We start from the raw sequence: 24,140 nt of genomic DNA on the forward strand, positions 1-24,140 counted from the left end.
TTTTAAGTCAACAACTTAAGTATAATTGAATTTAAAGTGAGTTTAAATCCTTAATTTACGTATAATTAAAGTTAGCTTAAATCCTTAATTGAATTCAAAGTTAGTCAACAACTTAAGTAATAAGTTTTTAGTCAACAACTCAAGTATAATTAAATTTAAAATTACCTTCATTTGCCTTGTTTTGCTCAACGATCTTATTTGCTATTCTACTATCTTCATTGTTATTCGATATTTTTTACCCTACTCATAATTTATGAGGATAAAATATGTCATTTGATGATTTAAAATAAAATTTAAGTTAATTTGATTAAATCACCTTAATACTTAAAATAAAAATTAAATAATAAGTTTTAAGTTAATAATTTAAGTATAATTGAGTTTAAAGTTAACTTAAATCCTTAATTTATATATAATTAAAGTTAGTTTAAATCACTTAATGACTTTAATTAAGCCATTAAGTGATATTAAGTCGATAAATTAATTTATCAAACACCATTTTAATACGATTTGTTAAAATTTTTTGTTTTGTTCTTCAATCGCTATCACACGGTGTGACGTGTCAAAATTATCATCTCTGGAAACTCATCTTAATAAATTAAATAAAATAAGAAAAAGAAAAAAAAGAAAAGAAAAAGAAAATGGAAGAATCTTAGAGCAAAAGGATGGCACCAGTTGGCGGGCAAAATGTATAAAATAAAAGAAATTAAATTTTATTTAATATGAATTTGAGTTCCGCCACCATCATTCCTCAGGAAAGAGGAAGAAAAAAAATGTTACTTTATTCCCTCGTCTCTCGAGTCTTGACCCATTTGATCTCAGTTTAATTTAACCTTTTTGGCTTTTTGGGTTTTTGCACAGCTCACTAGTCACTCCTCGCACCTCACTCAGGCTTTTGAAACCTAGGGTTTAATTTCTTTGGTTATCCGAGTTCAATGGAAGTTTCAGGTGTTGAACTGCAACCTGAGGTGGACGCCACCTCGGATGCTCCTGAACACTGTCAGGTGATTTCCTTTTTTTTTTTTTTTTGGAATTTCGTCTTTTTTTTTTTTTTTTTTTTTTTCTGGGTTTTGTTTATTTTCACTGGGTTTCAATTATGTGTTCTGTTTGGTTACTGAGAAAATGCGAGAAAGTAAAAGAAAATAAATCCTTGAATCATCCTTCCTTTGTTTTTTTTTTCCTCTCTTTTTTGTGGTTTACGTGAAATGAAGAACTGACTTAAGGAAACCAAATAGTTTTGTTAGCTTCAGTGGTCTGGAGGTTGATTTTTGGTTCTCTGAAAAGTATGAAATGGATAGAATTTCAGCTTACCATGTCATTTTCCTACATTTTTCTTAGCTACCATATGGTGGGTAATTTTGTTCGGATTGATTCCACTTAATTTTTTCTTGGGGTCTTGTGTGTATTCATTTAAGTTGGTGTCCTGATCTTGTGTTTTAATTCCTTGTGATATGTTTGGTTGGTGATAAAAACGAGGGAAAAATCAAGGGAAATGGATCTTTGGATCTCCATTTTTTAGGGATGTGTTTACTTTTGGTTTCCAGATAAAAAAACAATATGATGAACTAATCAACCTCAAGGAAGCCAACTGGTTTTGTTAGCTTCAATTGAGAGAGGAAGTTTTTTGGTTTTCTCTCGAAGTTCTAAAATAAGTCAATTTCCAATTATCAGTTTTCCGACTTTCCTACATTTTCTTGACCACCAGGCCAAGCATTAATTTTGTTCAGTGTTGATCTGATACTGGAAACTTATGTTAAATATTTTTCACTGTTTTGATGGGGGTGAAACATGCCTAGAGGGTGTTGATCTGCTGAATGGGACTGGGTCTGGTTTGATGATGATGGTGGTCTATAGCTTAAAAAAATTGGAAATTGTAAGTTGACCCAAAGGCTGTACTCAGAAATCTTGACTAAGTGGTAACTGGTGAGTGAAAAAAAGTAGATGATGAATGTCAGTTGTAAATTATAAAAACTGGACACTAGTTTTTGGAAATTGTCCAACTATCATTGAATGACCAAATTATTTTAGATAAAACATTTAGTTGAATAATGTCTTGTTTCCTTATTTCTTGTTCTTAAATGGTAATCCTGACGTTGGCTTGAAGAAAATAAAAATAATCTCAGATATTTTACTCAACTTAACTCAAAAAAGTATCAATGCCAACTAACTGGGTTGCCTAAATTTATAAATTTTACATTGAAATTAGTTCAAGGAATCATTTTTATCAGATAAAAGCAACATATCTTGCACACAACAACCAAAATTTATCCCATAAATTTGTAGTAATTTATTTGATAAAAATCCACTAAACAATTTTATGGTCGTGCTTTTTTTAATCATAACATACCATTAATCTAAAAAATAAAGTGACTTATTTCTCTCCTATTTACAATTGGGTCATCTAATTTATATAAGAAACAAATTCTTACTAATATAAAACCCTCAAAATTAGTTAATTCGTCATAAGTGTGTGTACATTATTAATAAATTACTATCATATTGAAGCAAGCAAATTTTGCCATCTATAGCATTGTATAATAGCTATCAAATCTTGCCTTTTCCACTTACTTGGGTCTTCCTTTGGGTACCCCTATTAAATTAGTTGCAGCTTGGGATCGGGTGGAAGAGCGGTTCTATAAAAGATTGGTGATGTGGAAAAGGTAATATATCTCCAAAGGGGAGACTCATTTTAATGCGAAACACTTTATCCAATTTACCTATCTATTTTATGTTTTATTTTGCATCCTAAGGATAGTCAAATTAAGGTAGAAGTAGATTCAAAGCGATTTCCTTTGGGGAGGCAGGTCTCTAGATAGAACCACATTTAGTAAAGTGGGTGATTGTCTATTTAGATAAGAGGAAAGGAAGCTTGGGTGTTAAGTGTCTCTCTTCCCTTAACAAGGTCCTTCTATGCAAGTGGAGTTGGTGATATGCCTTTGGGAGGCTTTCTAGTAAGTACCTTATAGGTGGAAAATACAGGGAAGAAAAAAGGAGGTGACGTTCTCATGAAGTGAGAGATGGGTACGACGTTGGGTTATGCAAAGCTATCAAGAAGGATTGAGATCTTTCTAACAGTAGTCTCTTCTTCGATGGGCAATGAGAGGAGGGTAAAATTTTGGAAGGATAAATGAGATGGAGATTAGTCATTGTGTGTATCTTTTCCTTCTTTATATTCCATAGTTGCATTTGAATAGGCATGGGTGAAAAATTTATGGGATCGATCACATTAAAGGGGTTATTGGAATCCTTGCATCTATAGACATTTGAGCAATTGTGAGGTGGAATATGTGGAACAATTCTTTTCAAGATTGTGAGGAAAGACAAGGAATAAGGAAGAAGAAGATAGGGTAATTTGGATGGAGTTGAAGAGTGGAACCTTTGTCGTGAAAGCACTTTACACTATCCTAGAGCTAGGGAGGGTAGTTCCTTTCTCAATGGGTGTTGTTTTGAATCTTCGGTTTCATCTAAAATGAGTTTCTTTGCTTGGGAAGTGACATTGGGAAAGGAATTGACTTTGGATCAACTTCAGAGGGGAGGGTGGTCATCGACAAATAGATGTTTTCTTTGTCAAAACGAGGAAGATTGATCACATCCTCCTTCATTGTATCACAATAAGGGTTTTATGATAGTTGTTATTTTCTCTATTTGGAGTGTCTTAGGGTATGATATCCTCCATGGTTAGAGAGAGACTCTTAGGATGACATGGCTTCGTTGTGGGGAATAAACAATGAAAAAGGCGTGGAGAACACCTCCTTTGTGAATTTTTTGGACAATTTGGAAAGAAAGGAATAAAAGATCATTTGAAAATGAGGAGCGTTCTAATCAAAGTTTGAAAAACACTTTTTGTAATCTTTTGTCATGGGCGAAGTTGTATATAGATGAAGTTTCATTTTCTTTAATTAACTTTGTTGAGGCTACATCCTATCCAACCCTTAGATCTTTTGGTTGTTGTTGAACTTTGAAACTCCATACCCTTCAACCATCGATTCAGTCATGAACATTAAGTTTTGCACTTCAGTGAGCTGACTTTGAACTCTCGCAAAGCATGCATCTTTGACCTATTTGAATGCCTTCAAGGGGCATTATCTTCCTCCCAAAGACCACCAACACAAGAATTGATTCATTGTTGGAGTGTGATGGATTTGGGGTTTTTGGCTTTCAAAATATGAGAATGCAAGTTTCATGCTTGTTTTGAAACCAATGTACAAAAGAAATAAGAAACTTAATGAACATGCTATCAAATGTTTGTATCTCTCAAGAGTTAATCTTAAAGAATTTATAGCAGTTAACTTTGAAGAACCACATAAAATAGGAAAAGTACTTTTCTAAAGTATGGGCTCTATTGATGATTGATAGCCCCTCAGTCGAGCAACTCTAAAGCTATTTTATTTTTTCAAAAGCAATTGCTTTGATCGCCAACCATCATGGTTCAATTGATCAAGCCAGTTTTCTTCCACAATGAACTTGATTTTTTAATGAAAACGTTGCTCCACTTTAGTGCATATAAAACCACTATCTCAACACCCTAAAAATATGCAACAAGCTCAACATAAATGCATATAAAATCCCCAGTAACATCTCAATCACACTCCTTTTTGTTGAAGACCATCATTGATTGAACTTGTAGCTTCAGTCTTTATAGCAATAGGGTCTCTAATTGGATATGTAGAAATGATGGATTCTTGCAAACTTGGACTGTAATTGCCAAAAAATGCAAAACTTCCATAATCTGTCGAGGCATCAAGGCATCCCCTAGTGAATACATAGTGGAGCCTAGGATAACAACATTATGAATGTTTTAGATTATGGAAGAACAGTAAAACTGAGAAGGCAGATATATGTTTTGTCTATTGATCCAAAAATGCAATAACTTAATAGATTTAGGCTCCTTAGTGTAGCATAAATTCTGGTAAAAATGCTTCTTCTGTAAAAGCATCTTGACTGCAGCTTTGTTGAGAAAAGCTTCTAAGTCTCTAAATTTCTTCTGTCTCTAAGTACTCTGGTTGGTGTAACCAAATACATTCCAAAGCACTTTGATGGCCAAGAAGTGCTTTATAATTGTCGAAAAACTATGCTTGGTTTTACTGTAGCATAGATTATGTATGCTTATCTGACACAGAATCCCAACTTTAGTATCTTTGCAAATCTTATTGTTATTTGTTGATAGGTCAAATTTATTGTTATTTTTAATATTGGATTTGCAAGTGATTTCCTACTCAACTGTGGCCACCTTGGTGAGACTAGAAATTATTTAAAAGAAAGATTACTTACAAAATTCTCTGAAATTCTGTTTAGTGCTTGCTGATTTGAGAGGTTATTAAATGAAAAATGCCTTGGCCAAGGCCTCTTTTAATTTTCTTGGTGACTTGTAATAATTTTGTGTTATTCCAAGGGTACTTTTGACTTTCTTTGAGGAGGTACAAAACTGGCTGGTATATGATTTCTAGAAAATGGTGCCTTCTTTTTTGTTATTTATAAAAGTTTATTTGAAAGAAAATAAATAATATCTAAATGTGGTAACTGTTTGTATGCATGTACCAAGGCTAGTGGTTACTGTCATGTGCTTTGAGGTGCATTTCCTTTTGTGCAACCATCCAATAAAATGTTAATATAATGTTTTCTGTTTTTGCCCATTGCCAATTTTGAGTGCACAAACCATGACCAACATATAATATTTAGAATTGAAGCATGAAGATGAAATAGATGGGTGCTTTTTGAAGTGTTTTCAGGTTTCTTGACCCCTATAGGTGTCAACTCAGCTGAACCTAACTCAACAAAGCCTTAATCCCAACCAAACGGGCTTAGCTGCATGAATGTCTTTTTACCATCTAGTTCCATTTAAAGCCATATCCTCAGTCATATCCTTAGAAGAAATGTCATTTTCTCTGCATTTTGCCATGCCTTTCTTTAGTATCTCTTGTCCTTTGGGCGCTTTCAACTTGAATAAAATCATTCATCAGTACTGGTCCATTCATAAGTCTGTATGTTACACACAGCTAAACCATCTTAAGTGACTCCCCCAATCTTGTCATTGTTTGTTGCCACATCTACCTTCTCACATATGAACTTGGTTCTTATTCCATCTTTTCTTGTGGCTATACTCATTTCTTGAACATGTTTTTTGACTATTGCGTGGCTGTAAAGCTAGTGGAAGAAATTTGCAAAGACAAGTAAAAGGGCAGCTTTTGTGGTATATAATTTTGGACAATCAAGAATCATTATTTTCCTACAGTGATTGTAGTTGACCATACAAATGTTTCAATGGATCTGTGGCTATTTAAGAAAAGAAAGAATGGATTTATGACAAGGTAGAGGTAGCACCAATTGAGAACAAGATAAAGAAAGTTGTTTAAGATGGCTTGGCCATTTGCAATAAAGATTTCAGCTTTACTCGTGCAATATGATGAAAGGAGAAGGAGCTACTAGGACAAGAGGAAGGCCGAAAAGGACGTGAGTCAAGGAAGTGAGAAAAGATATGATGGCTTATGATTTTAACTGAAAGGCCTTATACATAAGCTAGATGGCTAAATAAGACTCATGTAGCCTGCCTGAGTAGTTGGAATGTAAGCACCTGTTTTTGTTACCTGTTATTTCTCTTGATTATTCATTTATGCATTCAATTACTAATAATTAATTTTAATCATAAAGTTTTCAATACTATTCATCTGAGTGTAGGATCATATCAAACATACATTTCCCTGCAACTTGGATTTTCTATCTTTCTCTGTTCATGCACTTATTGTCTGGAAAATTTTGGAATTGGATAACCTTTTGGTCTTATTCTAGGAGTTTTATTTGACTGAAGTGATTTTTTGATGATTTTTTAGGAAAGCAATCAAAAGGAAAAAGGAGAAGGAACCTCCTTAGTTCAGCAGTCTAGACGGCCAAACCTATCGTCTTTGCAGATACCTGTAAGGTCTCTTGAAAATACATCATCTGCTTTTGCAAGGATAGAAATTTCCTCAGCTCCGAGTCCTACTTCCACTAAAGCAGGATTGCCGCCTAGACCACCTTCAGCTAAATTCAAATCATCCATGAGAAATCTGCTTCCCCAAAGAAGCTTGAGGGCAAAAAATTTGTCTGAGGATGGGGAAAAGACGGTTCTTATCATCCCAGACACACCATCATCGGATGGTCCTTTGGATAAGCCTACTACTTCAAGGTCATTTTCTCTCAACAAGGTTCTTTTCCCTTCAGTAAAAGCAACATATTCTTTACCAGCTACACCAATTGCAAGTTCAGGTTCTGAGTCCCTGCAGGAAAAGAATCTGGATGGTGAATCTGATTTTTCTGTAAGTTTTTCTTGTTTTCATTTTTTCCAGATCTTCACTAATGAATCTTGATTTGGTAGTGCTATACTTCAATAGTTGGAGTTTCATGTGGATACATACACCAAATGCTTTGCATTTTCCTTTTTGGGTGTTCTTCAATGTAGAGTTTGTTTTCTTACAGAAGGTAGAAGTTCAGCATCATATGACACGCTCATTGTCAGTTCCTGTAAATGTTAAAGCCAGAAGTTTAAGGCGGATGGACTCTACAGGAGGTTTGATCCGTGTGATATCAGCAACCCCTCGTCCAGTGGCAGTTGATGGTGCCTCACAAGATGATGCCCCGGTAACAGAAATTGGTAGGTGCTAATTTGTTGTTTATGGGATTCCAGCTCATTTGTGCGGCATGTTTCTTTGCTAGCATTATTGATGCAATAGCATAGGGGATTATGAAAATTATTTCTACATGCTATTTCCATTAATTTTGGATATGAGTGATTTCTGCATTCCAAATCAATTGTTTCCACTTAGTGATGTAGAATCATTCAGGAATTACGCTATATGAGTGAGTGTCTTGTGCTTTGTTCTGATGCTCATGGTCATTTTCAGTTCTTTTCATCTTCTCCACTATTCAATATCTTGCTCTTTTAATTTAGGAGCACCTTTCATTTGTTGCATTAAGTTGCAACAGGAGGTCCCCTTCTGGATCATATCATCTTGGTGTTAGAGGAAGTTTGACCTGCTGGATACCTAAGACTCCTTTGTATTGGAGTCTAATGCTGGAAGAATATGCCATCATTAGGAATTTCAGTAAGATGGCACGTGGAAGAGGTTATGCATGTTGAAATTGAGCAACTCCAACAACAAGTGCAAGAGATGCATCAAAATTTGGATGGTGACTGAGTAGATGCACACATGCAAGTCTTGTTGGTGGCTGAGATAATGAATCTGGTTGGGACCATGAGAGTGACAAATATATTCTTTGGGGCATTCCTGTCAGCTTCAATTACATAATGAGGCTAACATCATAGGCAGCCATATGGAAACCGGCCAATAGAATGGTCCATTGAACAATTGATAACTGTAATTAACGTATCTACTTTTTGCTCACTGAATTTCAGGAAGAAACTAGTTTCTGATGATTACAGGGGTTGGATTGTTAAGTAGAATTTTCACTAGATTGGGAATTGGGTCCTGGGCTTATTGTATTGGATCATGGTTCTTGTGTTTAGAGCATTCTGGTCTGGGGTTTTGGGACTCAGTTCTACAGCATCCAGTTTTTGTTTTGTTATTTCCAGGTTTGTTCCCATGGTTCAAGGTAGGTATATATATATATATATATATATATATATATATTAATCAGAAACAAGGGATATATTAGTTATGAATGAAGGATGAGGAATCATCCCCACAAATACAAAAAATCGATCAAGACATAATGTACTTCTCCACTATACAAAGATCTATACAAAATGGGATAGACTGTCACGGGCAAGAAACTTTCCCATAAGGGGGCAAATCTCTATCTTGCAACGCCTTGGGAGCTTGCAGGCGTTGTCATGCTATGGCCATGTGATAGGGCTGCTTTGGTAGGAGAGGGGGCAAATCTCTATCTTGTAGAAGTTGCAGAAGGGGAGGATGTCCAAGGAAGTGGTGTGAGGTGTATGGTTGAAGCAGGAGGGGCTTGTTTGGTGGAACATCACTATGCTAAGGGCATCTTTAGTGGAGTTGACTAAAGGATCCAAAGGTTGGGCCGTAAGTGGTTAAAAGGAGCCCAAAGTGCCAGTGGTCGTGCTACTCCTCGGGCCTAAAGCTTTAGTGGACTAGATACTTTAGAGGCACATTCAGTTTTTGTTAATGAAGTGGGGGAGGATTTAAGAGTGGGCTAGGCCCAAGGTAAGTCTTGTCGTCAGAGGGGGTGGGTTTAGTGGGTTTAAAGGAAAAGAGGGATGGTCGTTGCTTGGTGGTTTTGGCTGAGAGAGAGAAGGGCTCTCTTAGGCTTCTTAAAAGGAGGGCTTTCTTTGCAAATTTCAAGGAGACGGTGTAGTAAAGTTGCGTCAAAGATGGGCGTATGAGGCTTGAGGCATTGCTAGTGTCAGTCTGGACGAGCTCATGTGTGGCGTCCATCGATGAAGCTCTCGTGATGGAGGCGAACAAGTTTCCAAGGTCTTTCTCGCTCTCTTCTTTAGGGCCTGTGGACCCAGCAAGCCAACCCATAAGTATGTTGTTGCGAAATGACAGTTTGCTAGAGTATTCCAAAAAGGCCGAGAAGGACCCTTGGGGTAAGGAGGAGGAGGCTATGGTTGAGAAGGTGGAGCCCTAAGGCCTTGGCAATTGCTTGTGTCCTGGTGGGGGGGTTGGGGGTAAGGAGGAGGAGGCTATGGTCGAGGAGGTGGAGCCCCCTAAGGCCTTGGCAATTGCTTGTGTCATGGAGGGGTTTGGATAGCCTCCCCACTAATTTTGTCCATTTCAACAACTTCTTAAGATTACCTGTGGAGGGTTTTGAAAAGGAGATTAGTTCCCTGCTTAAGAAATTGAAGTCAAGAAAAGGGTGTGGGGGTCAAGGTTTCAAGCGGAAAAAGGAGTATTCGCTTGACTTCTTGTTTCAAGCGGGAAATTCGTAAACTAGAGTGTTCGGTTAACTACAACAAGTCTTCATCCATTGTCAGGAGAAGGGGAAGGAACTTTGGGGACTCAAAACTTGCTTTGTGAGGTTCGTCGAGAGTTTTGGTTTGTGTTTGGGTTAAGGGGGCTTTAGGTTTCTTAGGGATGATCGGTTAGTTAGGGTGGTTGGTGTTTGCTCTCTTTTTTCCTCTTCTTCTTTTTGCTTGTCCTTTGGCCTATTTTGTATACTTTGTGTGTACTCTATTGCGCCATTTTATAAGTGTTTTTTTTTTTTTTTTGATCAGAAACGAGGAAAATTATATTAAAAGAATAAAAGATACAAAAGAAAGAAGAGATACAAGAGAAGGATGAAAGGTCCTTCCCACAAAAACAAAACTAAGCAAAAGAGAAAACACCCAACTTTAGAAAACTAAAAACAAAGAACACTCTCAAACTTTTGAAGCGCAAACCGCAGTTCAGTTGAGTTGTAAAACATTAAGAGGAACTCTGCTAAAAGCTGCAGTACAAGAGGCCCAAAGAGAGGAATAGAAAAGAATCAAGTCCCATAACATCTCTTCCGTTCTCCCCTTATCCTAAAATATCCTATTGTTTCTCTCTTGCCACACCATCCATAACAAAGTAAGGCAAGCGATTTGCCAAAGTGTCTTACCTCTTAATGAAATCCCCAAACCTTTAAAAGCAATAACCATCATGTCTACAATATTCCTTGGAGGGACCCAAGCCAAACCTGCTAGATTGAACAACTTGTGCCAGAGTCCAATAGTAACAGTACAATGAAGAAAAAGGTGGTTGATCGATTCTCCATTTCCTTTGCAAAGAATGCACCATTGAGGACAAAGGGATTTGTAGGGTCTTCTCAATTGCAACTTGTCATTGGTGTTTACCTTCCCATGTACTACTAACCAAGCGAGGGCTTTAACCTTTGAGGAGGCTTTTGAACTCCACAAAAACTTGGTTGGAAGGAACAAGATAGGATTTGAGACTTTTGACAAGGCCAAGAAAAAGATTTAACTGAAAACAAGCCTGATGATGACAAAGACCAAGCTCTTGAATCTGCCAAAGAAGGAGAGAAAAACACTGAACTAAGGGATGACATTAATCTCTGAAGGAGATCAATTTCAATATCAGTAAGATTGTGACGAAAATTAAAATTCCAAAACAGTGGAAAGGAATTGCCAAGGACATTTGAGACAGTGAGGTTTTTCACAGAAATAACTCTATAAAGACAAACAAATTGAGAGCACAAAGTTTGGGTACCCCACCAAAGATCTTCCCAAAAACGAATTCTTTGCCCATTCCCCATCGCCAGGTGGACAAAAGGGGAGAAATCCTAGAAAACTTGAGCAAAAGCCTTCCAAGGACATTTGTGTGACCATCTAACCACCATATTGGCGTCCTATCTATTAGGATGTGTCCCATAAATACTCGCAATAACCTTTTGCCAAAGACCATTTCTTTCTCTAAGGAACCTCCAGAGTCATTTCCCTAAGAGAGTAATATTTCTCAAAGAAGTTTTCCCGAAACCCAAACCTCCCAACTCCTTTGGCTTACAAACAACATCTCATCTGATAAGATGATCTTTCTTCCTTTCCCCCGCCTCAGACCAAAGAAAATGCCTTTGCAACTTCTCAATCTTTGAGGCTATTAAAACTAGGATTTTGAAGAGGGAAAGGAAGTAGCTAGGGATGTAGGACAGACTTGACTGAATTAAAGTAATCCTCCCTCCCAAAGACAAAAAAGCCTTTTTCCAACCATCCAGCCTTCTCGAAATTCTCTCAACCATCGGATCCCAAAAGCCTATTGTCTTTGGGTTCCCTCCCAAAGGAAGACTTAAATAAGACAAAGGCCACTCTGACACTCTGCAACCAAAAACCGAGGCCAAACTAGACAATAACTCCTGCCTTGTATTAATACCTGAAATGGTACTTTATTCTAAATTGATTTTTAATCCTGATACTTGCCTAAAGACCAAAAGGATAATCTTGAGGTTTTGAAGATGTTCGAGGAGGCTTTAGTGAAAAAAATGGTGTCATTTGCAAACTGTAGCAAAGACGCTCTAGTCCTGCCCTTCCCCACAAAGAAAACCTTAGTTAGCCCAGTTTCCTCTGCTCTGATCATCAACCTACTTAGAACATTACCATTTTATAAGCGCTTTTAATGTATTATCCTATTTTACTTATAAAAATAAAATAAAAATAAAAATCTACATACCAAATGCCAATTGAGTTGAATGATATTAAGAGGAATGCCGTTAAAGTCATCGATACAAAAGGATCATAAAGAGGAATAGAAGTGAAGTAGATCCCACAACTACTCTAATGTCCTCCATGTATCCTCAAAGATCCTACCATTTCTTTCTCATAAAGGACAACTATTTCATTTGGGGCCAATGATGGGGGATGGTGTTTGAGGGTTGTGAGGGATAGTTATGGGGTGAGGTGTTGGAAGAATTTTAGAAATGGGTGTGAGGCCATTAGAAGTAGATCTCACTTCATGGTGGGTAATGGAAGAAGGGTAAAATTTTTGAAAGATGGTGTGAAGAAATGAGTGTGAGATCATTAGCAGTTTGGGAGCAGATTTATTTATTTATTTATTTTGAAATGGGGGGTTGGGTTGGGGTTTTTGTAGAATCCTTGATTTCACAAACAATTACATGATTGAGAATTGGTAGGAGTTGAGGTCTTTATTTAGAGACTGCAAATGAGCTCAATTAGTAGAAATGAGGATGATTAATAGGGTTGGAAGGAAACTAAGTGTAACAAATTCTCGGTCAAGTCTTTCTTTGCTTCATTAACTCAATGAAGAAGTGACTTTTCCCCAAAAGCATAGTTTGGAACCCATAGGTTCCAACAAGGTTGAGTTTTTTTAACTGGAGAAGGATTTTAAGGCTTAGTTGACTGAAAAGGAGGGGATGGATTTAGCCAAATAGAAGTTGCATGTGTAAAAAGGAAGAAGAGTTGACTGATCATATGCTCCTTTACTGCTTTAAAGCTAGAATTCTATGGCAGTTAGTTTTTTCTCTTTTTGGAGTGGCTTGGTTGATGTACTCTTCAATGTGGCATGGTTCTTTTGTGGGGAAGAAGTGGAAAAAAGCTTGAAAGGCCTCTCCTTTGTGTTTGTTTTGGATGTTATGGAAAGAAATAGGAAGTCATTTGTGGATATTGAATAGTCGGATCAAACAATTAAATCTTCCATTATGTGTATCATTTGGATTGGGTTAGAGTGTGCATGAATTACTGTTACTTGACCATGATAGGCTTTGTAGACTGGTTTAGCTCTAGGAAGGTTGTTTTTTTTTTTTTTCTCTGTTCCTTTTTGCTTGCCTAATAGCTTTTTGTATACATTGTGTGTACTTTGGTGCACCCCTTTTTAGGCATTTATATATTTTGTCCTTTTTCCTATCAGAAAAAAAAAGAAAAAGAATATCTTGTTACTTACATTTTGCAGATGTTCTTGTAACATGTTCATTACAGTGAGTGGAGATGATGGGGAAGATATTCCTGAGGAAGAAGCAGTTTGCAGGATTTGTTTCATTGAGCTTGGGGAAGGAGGTGATACTCTTAAGTTGGAGTGTAGCTGTAAAGGTGAACTTGCACTTGCTCACCAAGACTGTGCTATAAAGTGGTTTAGCATTAAAGGAAACAAGACATGCGATGTCTGCAAGCAGGATGTCCAGAACCTTCCTGTAACATTACTGAAAATACAAAATCCTCAGACTGTTGTTAGACGGCCAGCAACTCTACCACAGCAGAGAGAAGAGACTCGATACAGGCAAATTCAATTGATTATTGGAATTTCAGCTAATTGCACTGTTATATCCTTGAGAATCCTGACATTTCTTGTCTTATAAAAATGAAGTCCTAGTATTTCTTTCCTTTTAGATGAATGGCGTACATAATTCTCTCAGAAAAATTGAAAATACTTATAATTTTTCCATTTTTTGGGAAGATTTAGTTCTAAAAAGAAGGTGATCATTCTGAGGCTTTGACTATATTATTTTGACAGTTCCAAAGAACTTTACTGAGTCTCAAGGTATTATTGATTGGAAAGTTTTTACCAATTTAAGTATACTTTTTTATGCATTCTTTTATAAATATAGAATATTTGTTATTTTCTTAACTTATAAAATTGGGTCAAATATTTGTACCTTGAATTGTTTAGAGGTTTTGCTTCTTATATATTCAATCTGTAAAATAAGTTCATAATTTGTTTAAAAAAAAAAAAAAAAACAAGATCGACATCATAGAGCGACTAAACTAGGTTAAGTTATTAGATCCTATAAATCATTAATGTATATCCATGCATTGGTGACTTGTTACTAGGGCTTCAACCCAGGTGGATTGAGTCTGCTTGAAGCCTAATCCTAGCTCAATCCTAGAAGTTGCGTGTCTTATGTATAGTGTCTCCCAATTGCTATATCACAATGATCATTGTTTCTGGAAGCTAGTAGCATGTTTTGTGGAAGAAGTAATGCAAGAATCTTAACAATGTCTTAGATCAGAAAAGGGAGAACCTTCTTAGAAGGTTGAAGTTACATCTTGAAAATAACTAAACAACATAAAGTAGGAAAAGCTTGAACAGATTAAAGGTTATGGCACTTCCTATCTTTCTTATTAAAAAATGATAAACTTTATTGCTTCTTATCTTGATTATAATTGGTAAAATGCTATTGTATATATTAGGTACCTTCTGTGAATATTATAACTAATAATCATTAATGTCATATATAAGCAGGATATGTGCGCTTGTCTATCTGGCACTCAAAAAGTTTTAGAATTATGCTGTTTGTATTGGACAACAGCCCTGAAATGCATGATCTAATATGGATGCTTACTTGTTTCATTCTCGACAGGGTCTGGCAGGATGTTCCAGTTCTAGTCATGGTCAGCATGCTTGCATATTTCTGCTTCTTGGAGCAATTACTGGTACATATCTATATTTACTATGGCAAGTTTGAAGATCATGCTTCTTGTCACTATTTGGTGTTATATATAGTGGTATATGCTAAGGCACTCCCAAGGGATTTTACCCCATTTACCCTTGCAACAGTTGGTGTATATTCTATCTAAGTTATCCATCACTTTGATGTGATGGTCATGTCCCAATTCCCCATGGATAAGATCCTAGTAAAGAAGGATGGGTGATTCTTCAGATATTAAAGTAAAGAAGGATGACAACTCATATCTAGATGCGCTTATAGGGCTAATAGCAATTATTAGTCATGATTGTACATATAAAAGGAGGCTATAAGAAAGGCAGTAGCATATAATAGTAAAACATGGAAGCTTTGGGAAGCATTAAAAAGAATGTAATGAACTATTTAAAGTCCAAACAAGAACATTTATTAAATAATGAGTATATAATAGATAGGGAACCAAAATTATGTGCCAAGGAGATGCTTTCTGATAGGATTCATGCGTTAAATTTAGAGTTTTATATGAGCTGCATGAATGCTATCTATTTAATTTAACTGTATGTTTACACTTACATTTTCTATTTTAAATAAATTAGTCAATATTTTATTTATTTTTATCTTGTAAGGGATTTTTTTGCAAATGTTGTCCAATATGAATGGATCCAAAAGTTAAAAAAATAGGAAACTTTTGCATAATTTTTAAGATGGAAGTTATTTTATTTTTATCTTTAATTTATAATTTTTTATAATAAAAATAGTGGCTGAGATTTTCCCCCATTGTAAAAGTTTCTTAAATCCCTTTGCCCATAATAATATTTTAGTTTTTAAAGCTCTAGTGGTTTTTGATGATTGGTTTGGCCCATTTTTTCCTTAATAGTTTTGTCGCCTTATCAAATAATACAACTAACAAAAATAAAAGAAGAAAATTGTGTTGAATGAGGTAGATGAAAATGAAAATGATAAGTTGCCATCATAAAACTCAATGAGATTTAAGGCTATAGAGCCTCTAGATTTGCAATGTATTTATATATGACATTAATTCATGGCTCGCTAGTAGTACTTGAATGTTATTTGGCATGGTTCTTTTGTGGGCAAAAAGCGGAAGAAGGTATGGAGAGCGGCTCCTTTGCACATCTTTTGGACAGTTTGGAAGGCGAGGAATTGCTTGGCTTTCAAGGATGATATATTGTCAATTCATAGATTGAAATACTCTTTTATTCTTTCTCTTTGGGCTGAAACAAAATTGTTCATAGTTGATTGCCCTCTAACTATAGCTAATTTCATAGATTGGATGGGCTCTAATTAGGGTTGTATTTTGGGGCCTTTTGTTCTTTTAGCATTTTCTTAAAGGAGGGTGTATAGGTTTGTAATTCTTGAGCCGCCTTCTTGGTGTCTCTTTCTTTAATAGAATCTCTTTTACCGATAAAAAAAAAAAAAAAAAAAAGTACTTGAATGTTATTTGCACGTGTACAGGTATTGAGTGAGTACCACAATTTGTTAATGGTAGATGTCTTAAGATAGAACAAATTTCTATTAGAGGAGTATTATTACACATTTTTATTTGTGAGAATTTACTTGGTAAAAATTGTCAATGACATTAATAAATGTCTCAATCTATTAGATGTGTGTGTTAATGTTAGATAACCAAATTTCCTAAAAGCTTAAGCTTGTAAAATTTAGGCCCACAATGTATATCATGCACTACAACACCCTCCCTTACATGCAACCCCATACCTGCACATGGATAAACATATAGGCACACAAACAAACCACAAACAACATTCTTTGGGCTTACATGTGGGCTTAATAAAGTTAGTAAATAAGCATACGGCAAGGTTTGAACACATGGCTTCCCACTAAAGGAGGCTTTGATATCATGTTAAACAACCAATTTTCATGAAGGCTTTAAGCTTGTAGGACTTGGCCCCACAATGCATATCATGTACTCCAACAATTAATTTGATCAATGTGTCAATTATGTTGAGAATATCAACTTATGAAATTAGAAGTTTTGATATGTTGATGGATACTCATAGACATTGGAAATATTGATGAAGATATTGAATGATATTTATGACTATGCTGTAGATTAAGCTTCCAGGTGATCAAGAATTTCAACCTTGCTATTTGAAGTCAGCTGATTTAATTAATTCTTAGTTTCTTACTATATCACATGCTGATTCTCTTGGAGGCTCAACAAATTAATAAGAAATGATTGTCCTTGTAAAAAAATCGTGCACCTGATCTTGGATGTTGAGAATGAAGAAATTAGTTAATTTTGTTATAGATATAAATACAGGAATCAAACCTGGAATCACCTTATCCCCACTCCAACAACCTGCCACCTGATGCTTCTGTACCAGTTGGCAGTGCCTCTCCTAGTACATACAGACCAGGGGCTTGGGAGGTGGGTGGGGTTGAACAAATCATTCTTTTTTAACTTGTAGAGTTTGTTTAAGATCAATTAAATGGAGAAATCGATTAATGAAGAATGAACCTCCTGGCATTCAAGGTCAGCTTATTTGAATGATCATGTTACTATCTAAAACCGCAAAACTAATTTTAACCAAGATAAAGCACCTTCTGAAATTCTGTCTGGATGCCCACTTGATGTATCTAGGGTGTTCTTTGATTGATTAAGTCTATCTCTATTGATTGAGCTACTCCCCTGATTGAGTAAAAATTTCTATTTCAATCTATCAAGCCACATTTTGCATCATGCAACAGCTACTTTTCTCACATGCTAGCCCTGCTTTATGCAACAAAAACTTTTATGTAAGAAAACACATTTTATAATTCATGTAATCATTTTTGGTTTTCTAGGTGGCAAACTGGTCTTTAGTTCACTTACCAATGCTGACACGTGCTTGGAAGGGTTTCCTTAGGTGTATGGATGTCTACAAAAATTGCAATCTTTAAGCTTTAATGTGGATGGATTGAATGACATGGGCACAATCCAAGGCACTACACAATTTGAAATGAAATTGCCAATTTGTGGAAACAAAGTCTTATATTATTACTACTTATAACATGCAGTTTCCATGGTTTTTGTTTTTTATGTCTTCTGCTGGCTTTTGGCCTTCTCTTTTGTTTGTATTTCCCTTTTAATCTTTTTTTCATCTTGTCCAAGATTAATTTATGGTTGACTTTGTTGATATTGATTTTGGCAGGTAACTAACCTGGGTCCTCGTGCTCTTGCCATTTCTTTGCCCTTCTCATGTGTTTTAGGTCTTCTTTCGTCCATGATAGCTTCCACCATGGGTATGCTTTATTAAATTGTTTTGTTTACTGTTATCAGCACATAGAATTTCTTTCCTAATTGAAAAAGGGAATATAAATCTGTTTTTTCTTTTTATTCCTTTTCTGATTTAATGATGGATATCCTGGTCCTCAAGTGATAAAATTAATATGGGCATCTAATATGGCAGAAAGTTAGATCTAGTCATTTCATTGGTGGTGCCTCATGTTCAAATTCCATGTGATTTTGTTGGATGTCATTTTTATGGCACTAGCAGAAGATAGTTGTTTCCTATCATCCTGAGTGCTTTTTAATCTTGTGCACTATGCTTCTAGTTTCAGAAACAGTGTCTTTTACATCAATTAATGATAAAGCGCTATGGGTTAAATATCTGCTGTTGTAGACACAAAAAAGGAGGGAAAAAGAGAAGAAAGCCATTGTTGTCACATGCAGTTTTTGTTTATTTTGATGTTAATGGTATATGAATTATTTTAATATTTATTATTATTATTATCATTGGTTTGAAACAATTCTTAAAATGTTTTGATCATCAAGTACTGCAATAAATCATGAGTGTCGCCATGACTATTAAGGTTAGTATGGCAATAAGGATTCCTGAGTGGCTAACCATTTTTAGCATAAATAATTTCATCATGAACCTTCTTAACTTGATTCCTTGATGCTGTGCTGTTGGATGGGATGTTTTATCCATTCATGGATTAGAAGTCTAAGCAAAAGAGAGAAAAAGTTAAATTTTCTTTGGGTTGGCTCTTGTATCAGAATAATAATTAGATCTTGGTGAAGTAGCCAGAAGCACTTTTCAAATGTGGTAGCACTCGTAAACTCTCCTTCAAGGTAATAATTAATATGTAGATATCTTTATGCCTAGGTTACAAATGTTGTAAAGCTGACTTTTACCAAGAAAGACTTCAACCACTGCCGACAAGTCATCATTATTTGAAAGTGGGTACTAAAGACCACTGTAGGAGTTTAAAACCTACCAAATCAACAATAGTCAACAAGCTAACTGCCCAACCCCATAATCAAAGGTGCAGATCCTACCGCACTTTTTCTTTATGAAGATGTTATGTCATCTGTATAGGGTGTTGTTATCGGCTATACAGATGCCCGATAGCCCAATCTTGTGTTCGCAACTTTGGGCAAAGCCTTGAGAACAATTAGTAGTCTCGGGTGAATGAAAGGGTTCGGATCTCTTGGCTCCAAGGCACATTAAAATATACAATTAGAATGGAAAAAGGATAGGCAATCTTGATGGAAAGAAAACTACCACCGATCAGATTTGTGTTGATGTAATGTGAGCTTGTTTATAATTCCTAGGGAAAAAGAAAGGAATTATATATAATATAAAAAGCTCTACAGAGTCTGAAGATGAAAGGAAAGAAAGACTAGGAGAATTCATCTAGGATAGAGACGATGTATATGATTTTGGTTGGCTTCATATTTGATAGAACGATGATAAGATCTCACTAGTACATAAGGATGCTCCTCATATTCTGCATAATATTGTTGACACTTCTGAATATTTTTGTTTGCTCTTTTCACTTGGATTTTGATAAAACATTTTATTATTTCATTAATTCTTATGACTTGAGATCCTAACAATATTTGCTGGTGGCAGTGAGCAAGAGTTACATATGGGCTTATGCTTCATTCCAGTTTGCAATTGTGATCCTATTTGCTCATATCTTCTATACTATAGTAAGCCAACTCAATTTCTTTTATTGGCTTTGTTCATTGAACTTGATTTTGTGTGGTTTCCCTCATCACCAAAGTAAGAAGAGGGGTGAGGAGTTGGCAGGGTGTTTGTGTTCTTAAACTTGTTTAAATGTGCAGCTCAACGTAAACCCAATTCTTTCAGTTCTCCTTTCCTCATTCACTGGGTTTGGAATTGCAATAAGCACAAATTCGCTTCTAGTAGAGTACCTGAGATGGAGAGCAAGCAGGCAGGTGCGATCTTCCGATCAAAATAACAGAGGTGTGCAACAACCACAACGGAACCATCCCCATCACCACCACCACCACCACCACCACCAGTGGCAGCAGCAGCAACAACAACAACAACAACAACAACATCAACACCAATTACAAGACCTAATACAAGAATCCAATACTGGGCCTACAGATAGTTCCAGGCAAGAAGAAAACAGGATTCAGAACACTTGATTGACAAGGATAAGAGGAAATTTTTGTAACCATTACAGGTAATTTTATTTTGGTATTTTCACTGAAAGGTGGCAATACAAAGGGCCCAAACCTACATGAGCTTGAGGGTGGATCAAATTGGACTTATATAGAATTGAAGAGTGCTGAAGACAAAGTTCTCTTTTCTTTTTATAACCAGAAGCCATTCATCTGATGCACTCTCAAGTTTGCTAGGCTTGAGCCCCCTGTTAAATCTATACCATTCATGAATTTAAGTTATGAGAGATAATGCTTTATAACTTACGTGTGCAACTTATATACAAGTCAAAGATTTAAACTTTCAGATCTGAACTATTAATAATGGGTTGTTGAGATGCGTGGGTTACATATTGGGGCTCTAGCATGCTACTGCAGTATTATTGTTCCTCTTCTGTAGCTAGGGTTAATATCATGAATTTATATCATAATGGATCTGAGTGAGGGCTAAGATCAAATTTAGTATAATTTCAGGATAAAATTAAAATACAAGTCAAAGATTTAAACTTTCAGATCTGAACTATTAATAATGGGTTGTTGAGATGTGTGGGCTGCATAATGGGGCTTTAGCATGCTACTGCAGTATTATTGTTCCTCTTCTGTAGCTAGGGTTAATATCATGAATTTATATCATATTGGATTTGAGTGAGGGCTAAGATCAAATTTATTATAATTTCAGTATTTAATAATTTTAATTTTATTGTATACCATAAGAGCACTATAAGGGATTTTCGATGAATGAAATTGGCCTTTGTCCTTGGAATTATTTTGAGAAACTTTATATGTGCTTAGATTAGCACCGAACTGGACTTTTGTCCTTTGTTGCCCTCCGATAGACTTAGAGGATGTTTGGTAAATCGACTTAATGACTTAATTTGACTTACTAACTTAATTTAAGTTATTAAATAGATCAAGTATGTTTGGTAAAATAACTTAATTTCACATTTTAAAGTTATTTTTAACCTCAATTTGACTTACTAACTTAATTTAAGTTGTTAAATAGATCAAGTATGTTTGGTAAAATAACTTAATTTTACATTTTAAAGTTATTTTTAACCTTAAGTATTAAGTCAAAATAGTTAACTTATTTTTAATCTCAAATCCTTTTTGCCTCATTTGCCCACACTAGTGAGGCATTAATAATTTTTTTTGATTGGTAAATTTTTTGTCCCCATTGGGACTTGAACTAAGAACCTCCCACAAACCCTCCCCATCCCTTTATCACTTTAGTCACGCCTCAAGGGCATCTTACGCATTAATAATACTTTAACTATGGATGTTTAGCAAATGAATTTATTGCTTAAGACTAGTGAAAGTATAAATACTAATTAAAATTAACAAGGGTAGATATGTCAATTTGATGATTTAAAATAAATTTTAAGTTAACTGTAAAAATTAAGCAATAAGGTTTAAGTCATTAGCTTAAGAATAATTTAACTTAAAGTTCACTTAAGTCTTTAAGTAATAAGTATTAAGTTTAACCAAACATCCTCATAGGTTTCGATTGAGATTTGAAACATGTAAGAAGTATGCTTCTAGAATCAGATGACCTCTTCTTGCATTCCTATTTGAATCAGATGGTATTGGAGTGAAAGCCAGTCTCCGACTAAGAGTGTCCATGGAGATTCAAGAAAGTAACCTTGAAAGTTTATTTATGCAGGACAGTCTTAGACATGAACAATGCGAAAGAAATAGTTTTATGGAAGGAGATTCTCTGCCACTTGATTGTTATCCTGATGATGGTAATGTCTATGATTTGTGTTTCTCACTTATCAATAATGAAACTATCAAAGCCTGGAACTCTGATCAAGTGTTTTGATGAATGTCTTAAGAGTGACTTGCCAGACCGTGATTGTAATCTCATGATTGTTGATTTGGAAACCTTGGTACCATTTGATGAATATCCAAATAAAGTCAGCCATTATTAGTTTTCTTTAGATTTATGATGGCTACGTTAAGGCCTTTAATGATAACTACTTTAAAACCTTTAATGGTAGGAGAGCATGGACGATCGCACCTTTGTGTTTATTTTGGACGATATGGTAGGAGTGAAATTGAGGGGCTTTTGATAATGTGGAACATTTGAAGCAAGTGCTCAAATTCCTTTTTATGTGCAATTTTTTGGAATGTGTTATTCATTCTAAAGAGGAGGCACCTAGGTCTATGGTGGATTTTGTTGATGGGTTAGGTTTGATGTAGAAGAGTGTAGAAGTTGTGCCCCTTCTTTTTGTTCTTTTGACTGTCTTGGAAAGATTGCTTGACTTGTGAATCAATTTGAAGAGGTTATATGGGGTAAAAATGGGTAAAGCCAACATTGTAGAGAAAATTAATGATATATACATAGAGTACTAAACATTTTTCTTATGGGGTTCAAAATGGAGTAAGTCATTCATGTCTTTATTGTGAAAAGATTAATCACAACGGAATAAAGGCTATCTAGTGTATTAATCAATGTAAAAGCTTAAGAATGACAAGATGGCAAGGATTGGTTGTGCATCCAATGGATTAAGAAAAGAGAGGTTTATTTGGACCTCATTTGGGTCACGGGAAGTATGACTGAAAAGGGAAAAGGAAAGAAAAAGTGAAGGAAAACAAAAATTAAATTTGAGCTCAATAATTTTCCCCCTAGCCTTTCTTAAATTTTATTTTTCTTTCGTATGGAAAGTGAAGAATTTGAAAATGTATTAGTTTTTAAATAATTTCTATTATATTTCATTTTTCTTTGAATTTTTCATAGGAAATTAAATAATAGAATTTGAGATTCCTTCCTATTTTTCTTTCCCTTTTCTAGTACTTTTCCCAGATTCAAGCGGAGGGTTAAACTCATGAGTTCCCTTCCAAAGAAAAGAGTTAGATGCTAGAATCTATTGTTTTAGACTTAAGGTTATACGGTTGCACTTACTATAACATTGTAGTACTACTGTTCATGCTACTAGCAAGGAATCAAGGATTTGTGGGGGTATTTAACTCTTTTTAAGTTTGTTTTTGTTTGAATGTGCTACTCATTATACCTAAGACCTTCAAAATCCAAAGGAAAATTCTGTTGAGAACCTATTGTTTTGTGGATTAGCCTTGTTGGAAATTCTTCCTTTGTTTCCCCCAACCTCAAAGATCAGAATATGGTTTTGTCTTCCCATGCTCCTGACTACATCATACAGCTCCGCATATCACTGGACTTCTTGTTTCAAAGGTTGTGCAATTCATAATAGCATTCATGGTTGGCCTTTTGTCAATTAAGCAAAATGTTATTCATAATCATTGACCTCAACTGAATTTAAATGAAGAAAATTGATTTGAGTCTCTGAATTTCACTTCATGATTATTTACATGACTAACGATATCCTCCTTTCATGCAGATGAAAATGTTAATTAATTCTTCAGCATATACACCTTCAACAAGTAGTTGAACCAAAGGAAACCAAGGGATTGAGTAGAAACAAGAGGTCACTGAGTATGCAACAGTTCCCAAGTGTGAATATATATGTAGCAGAAATCTTAGATTCTGGAAACAAGTTCTTGAGCTGGGTTTCTGATGTTTTCATATCAGTTATCAAGAATGATGCAGAAGAAATTTCAGATTTTGGAACAACCAATCTTGTTGAGTTTGTGTTGTGAGTGGGTTTTCCTTTTTATGCTCTCATATCAAAAGACTGTTGCCTTAACATTTTCTAACTGGCCACTGCTTCATGGCATAATGCGGATGCTATTTCCCGGTTTCAAGTGCTTTCCAGCTTCAAAATTATTAGCATGACACCAATTTTTTTGGTTCTTGTCATTGATATGATGCCATTTTAAATTATTAATGCTTTGAATAAATTTTCAATAGTTGTGATACCTGAGCTGAGCATTAGTAGATTTTGTAAGTGACTGGAGTATCTAATAAGAAGATTTATCAAAT

General features: G+C 35.3%; 1 protein-coding gene across 2 annotated transcripts; it reads left to right on the forward strand.

The window, feature by feature from the left end:
- Positions 1 to 755: 755 nt before the first annotated feature.
- Positions 756 to 23,982, forward strand: LOC117926448. 2 transcript variants are annotated; one of them, XR_004653128.1, is made up of 10 exons: positions 756 to 1,001; positions 6,825 to 7,289; positions 7,450 to 7,624; positions 13,364 to 13,661; positions 14,743 to 14,815; positions 17,976 to 18,066; positions 19,683 to 19,762; positions 19,898 to 20,265; positions 21,903 to 21,984; positions 23,599 to 23,982. XR_004653128.1 is itself a non-coding variant. In XM_034845543.1 (9 exons), the coding sequence occupies exons 1-8, from the start codon at positions 933 to 935 to the stop codon at positions 20,225 to 20,227; spliced, it is 1,581 nt and encodes a 526-aa protein (XP_034701434.1). In that variant the 5' UTR covers positions 757 to 932; the 3' UTR covers positions 20,228 to 20,265; positions 23,599 to 23,982. The 2 variants fall into 2 exon arrangements, 1 of the variants encoding a protein (XP_034701434.1); XM_034845543.1 differs by lacking the exon at positions 21,903 to 21,984 and having other exon boundaries at positions 757 to 1,001.
- Positions 23,983 to 24,140: the final 158 nt, after the last annotated feature.

This window comes from Vitis riparia, chromosome 12 (genome assembly GCF_004353265.1).
Source record: "Vitis riparia cultivar Riparia Gloire de Montpellier isolate 1030 chromosome 12, EGFV_Vit.rip_1.0, whole genome shotgun sequence".
Taxonomy (NCBI): Eukaryota; Viridiplantae; Streptophyta; class Magnoliopsida; order Vitales; family Vitaceae; genus Vitis; species Vitis riparia.

Excerpts from the sequence above, each read along its gene's own strand:
- LOC117926448 (XM_034845543.1), top strand. The coding sequence starts at position 933 with ATGGAAGTTTCAGGTGTTGAACTGCAACCTGAGGTGGACGCCACCTCG. Across the intron at positions 1,002-6,824 it reads ATGCTCCTGAACACTGTCAG|GAAAGCAATCAAAAGGAAAA; the intron begins GTGATTTCCTTT and ends ATGATTTTTTAG. Across the intron at positions 18,067-19,682 it reads CATGATAGCTTCCACCATGG|TGAGCAAGAGTTACATATGG; the intron begins GTATGCTTTATT and ends TGCTGGTGGCAG.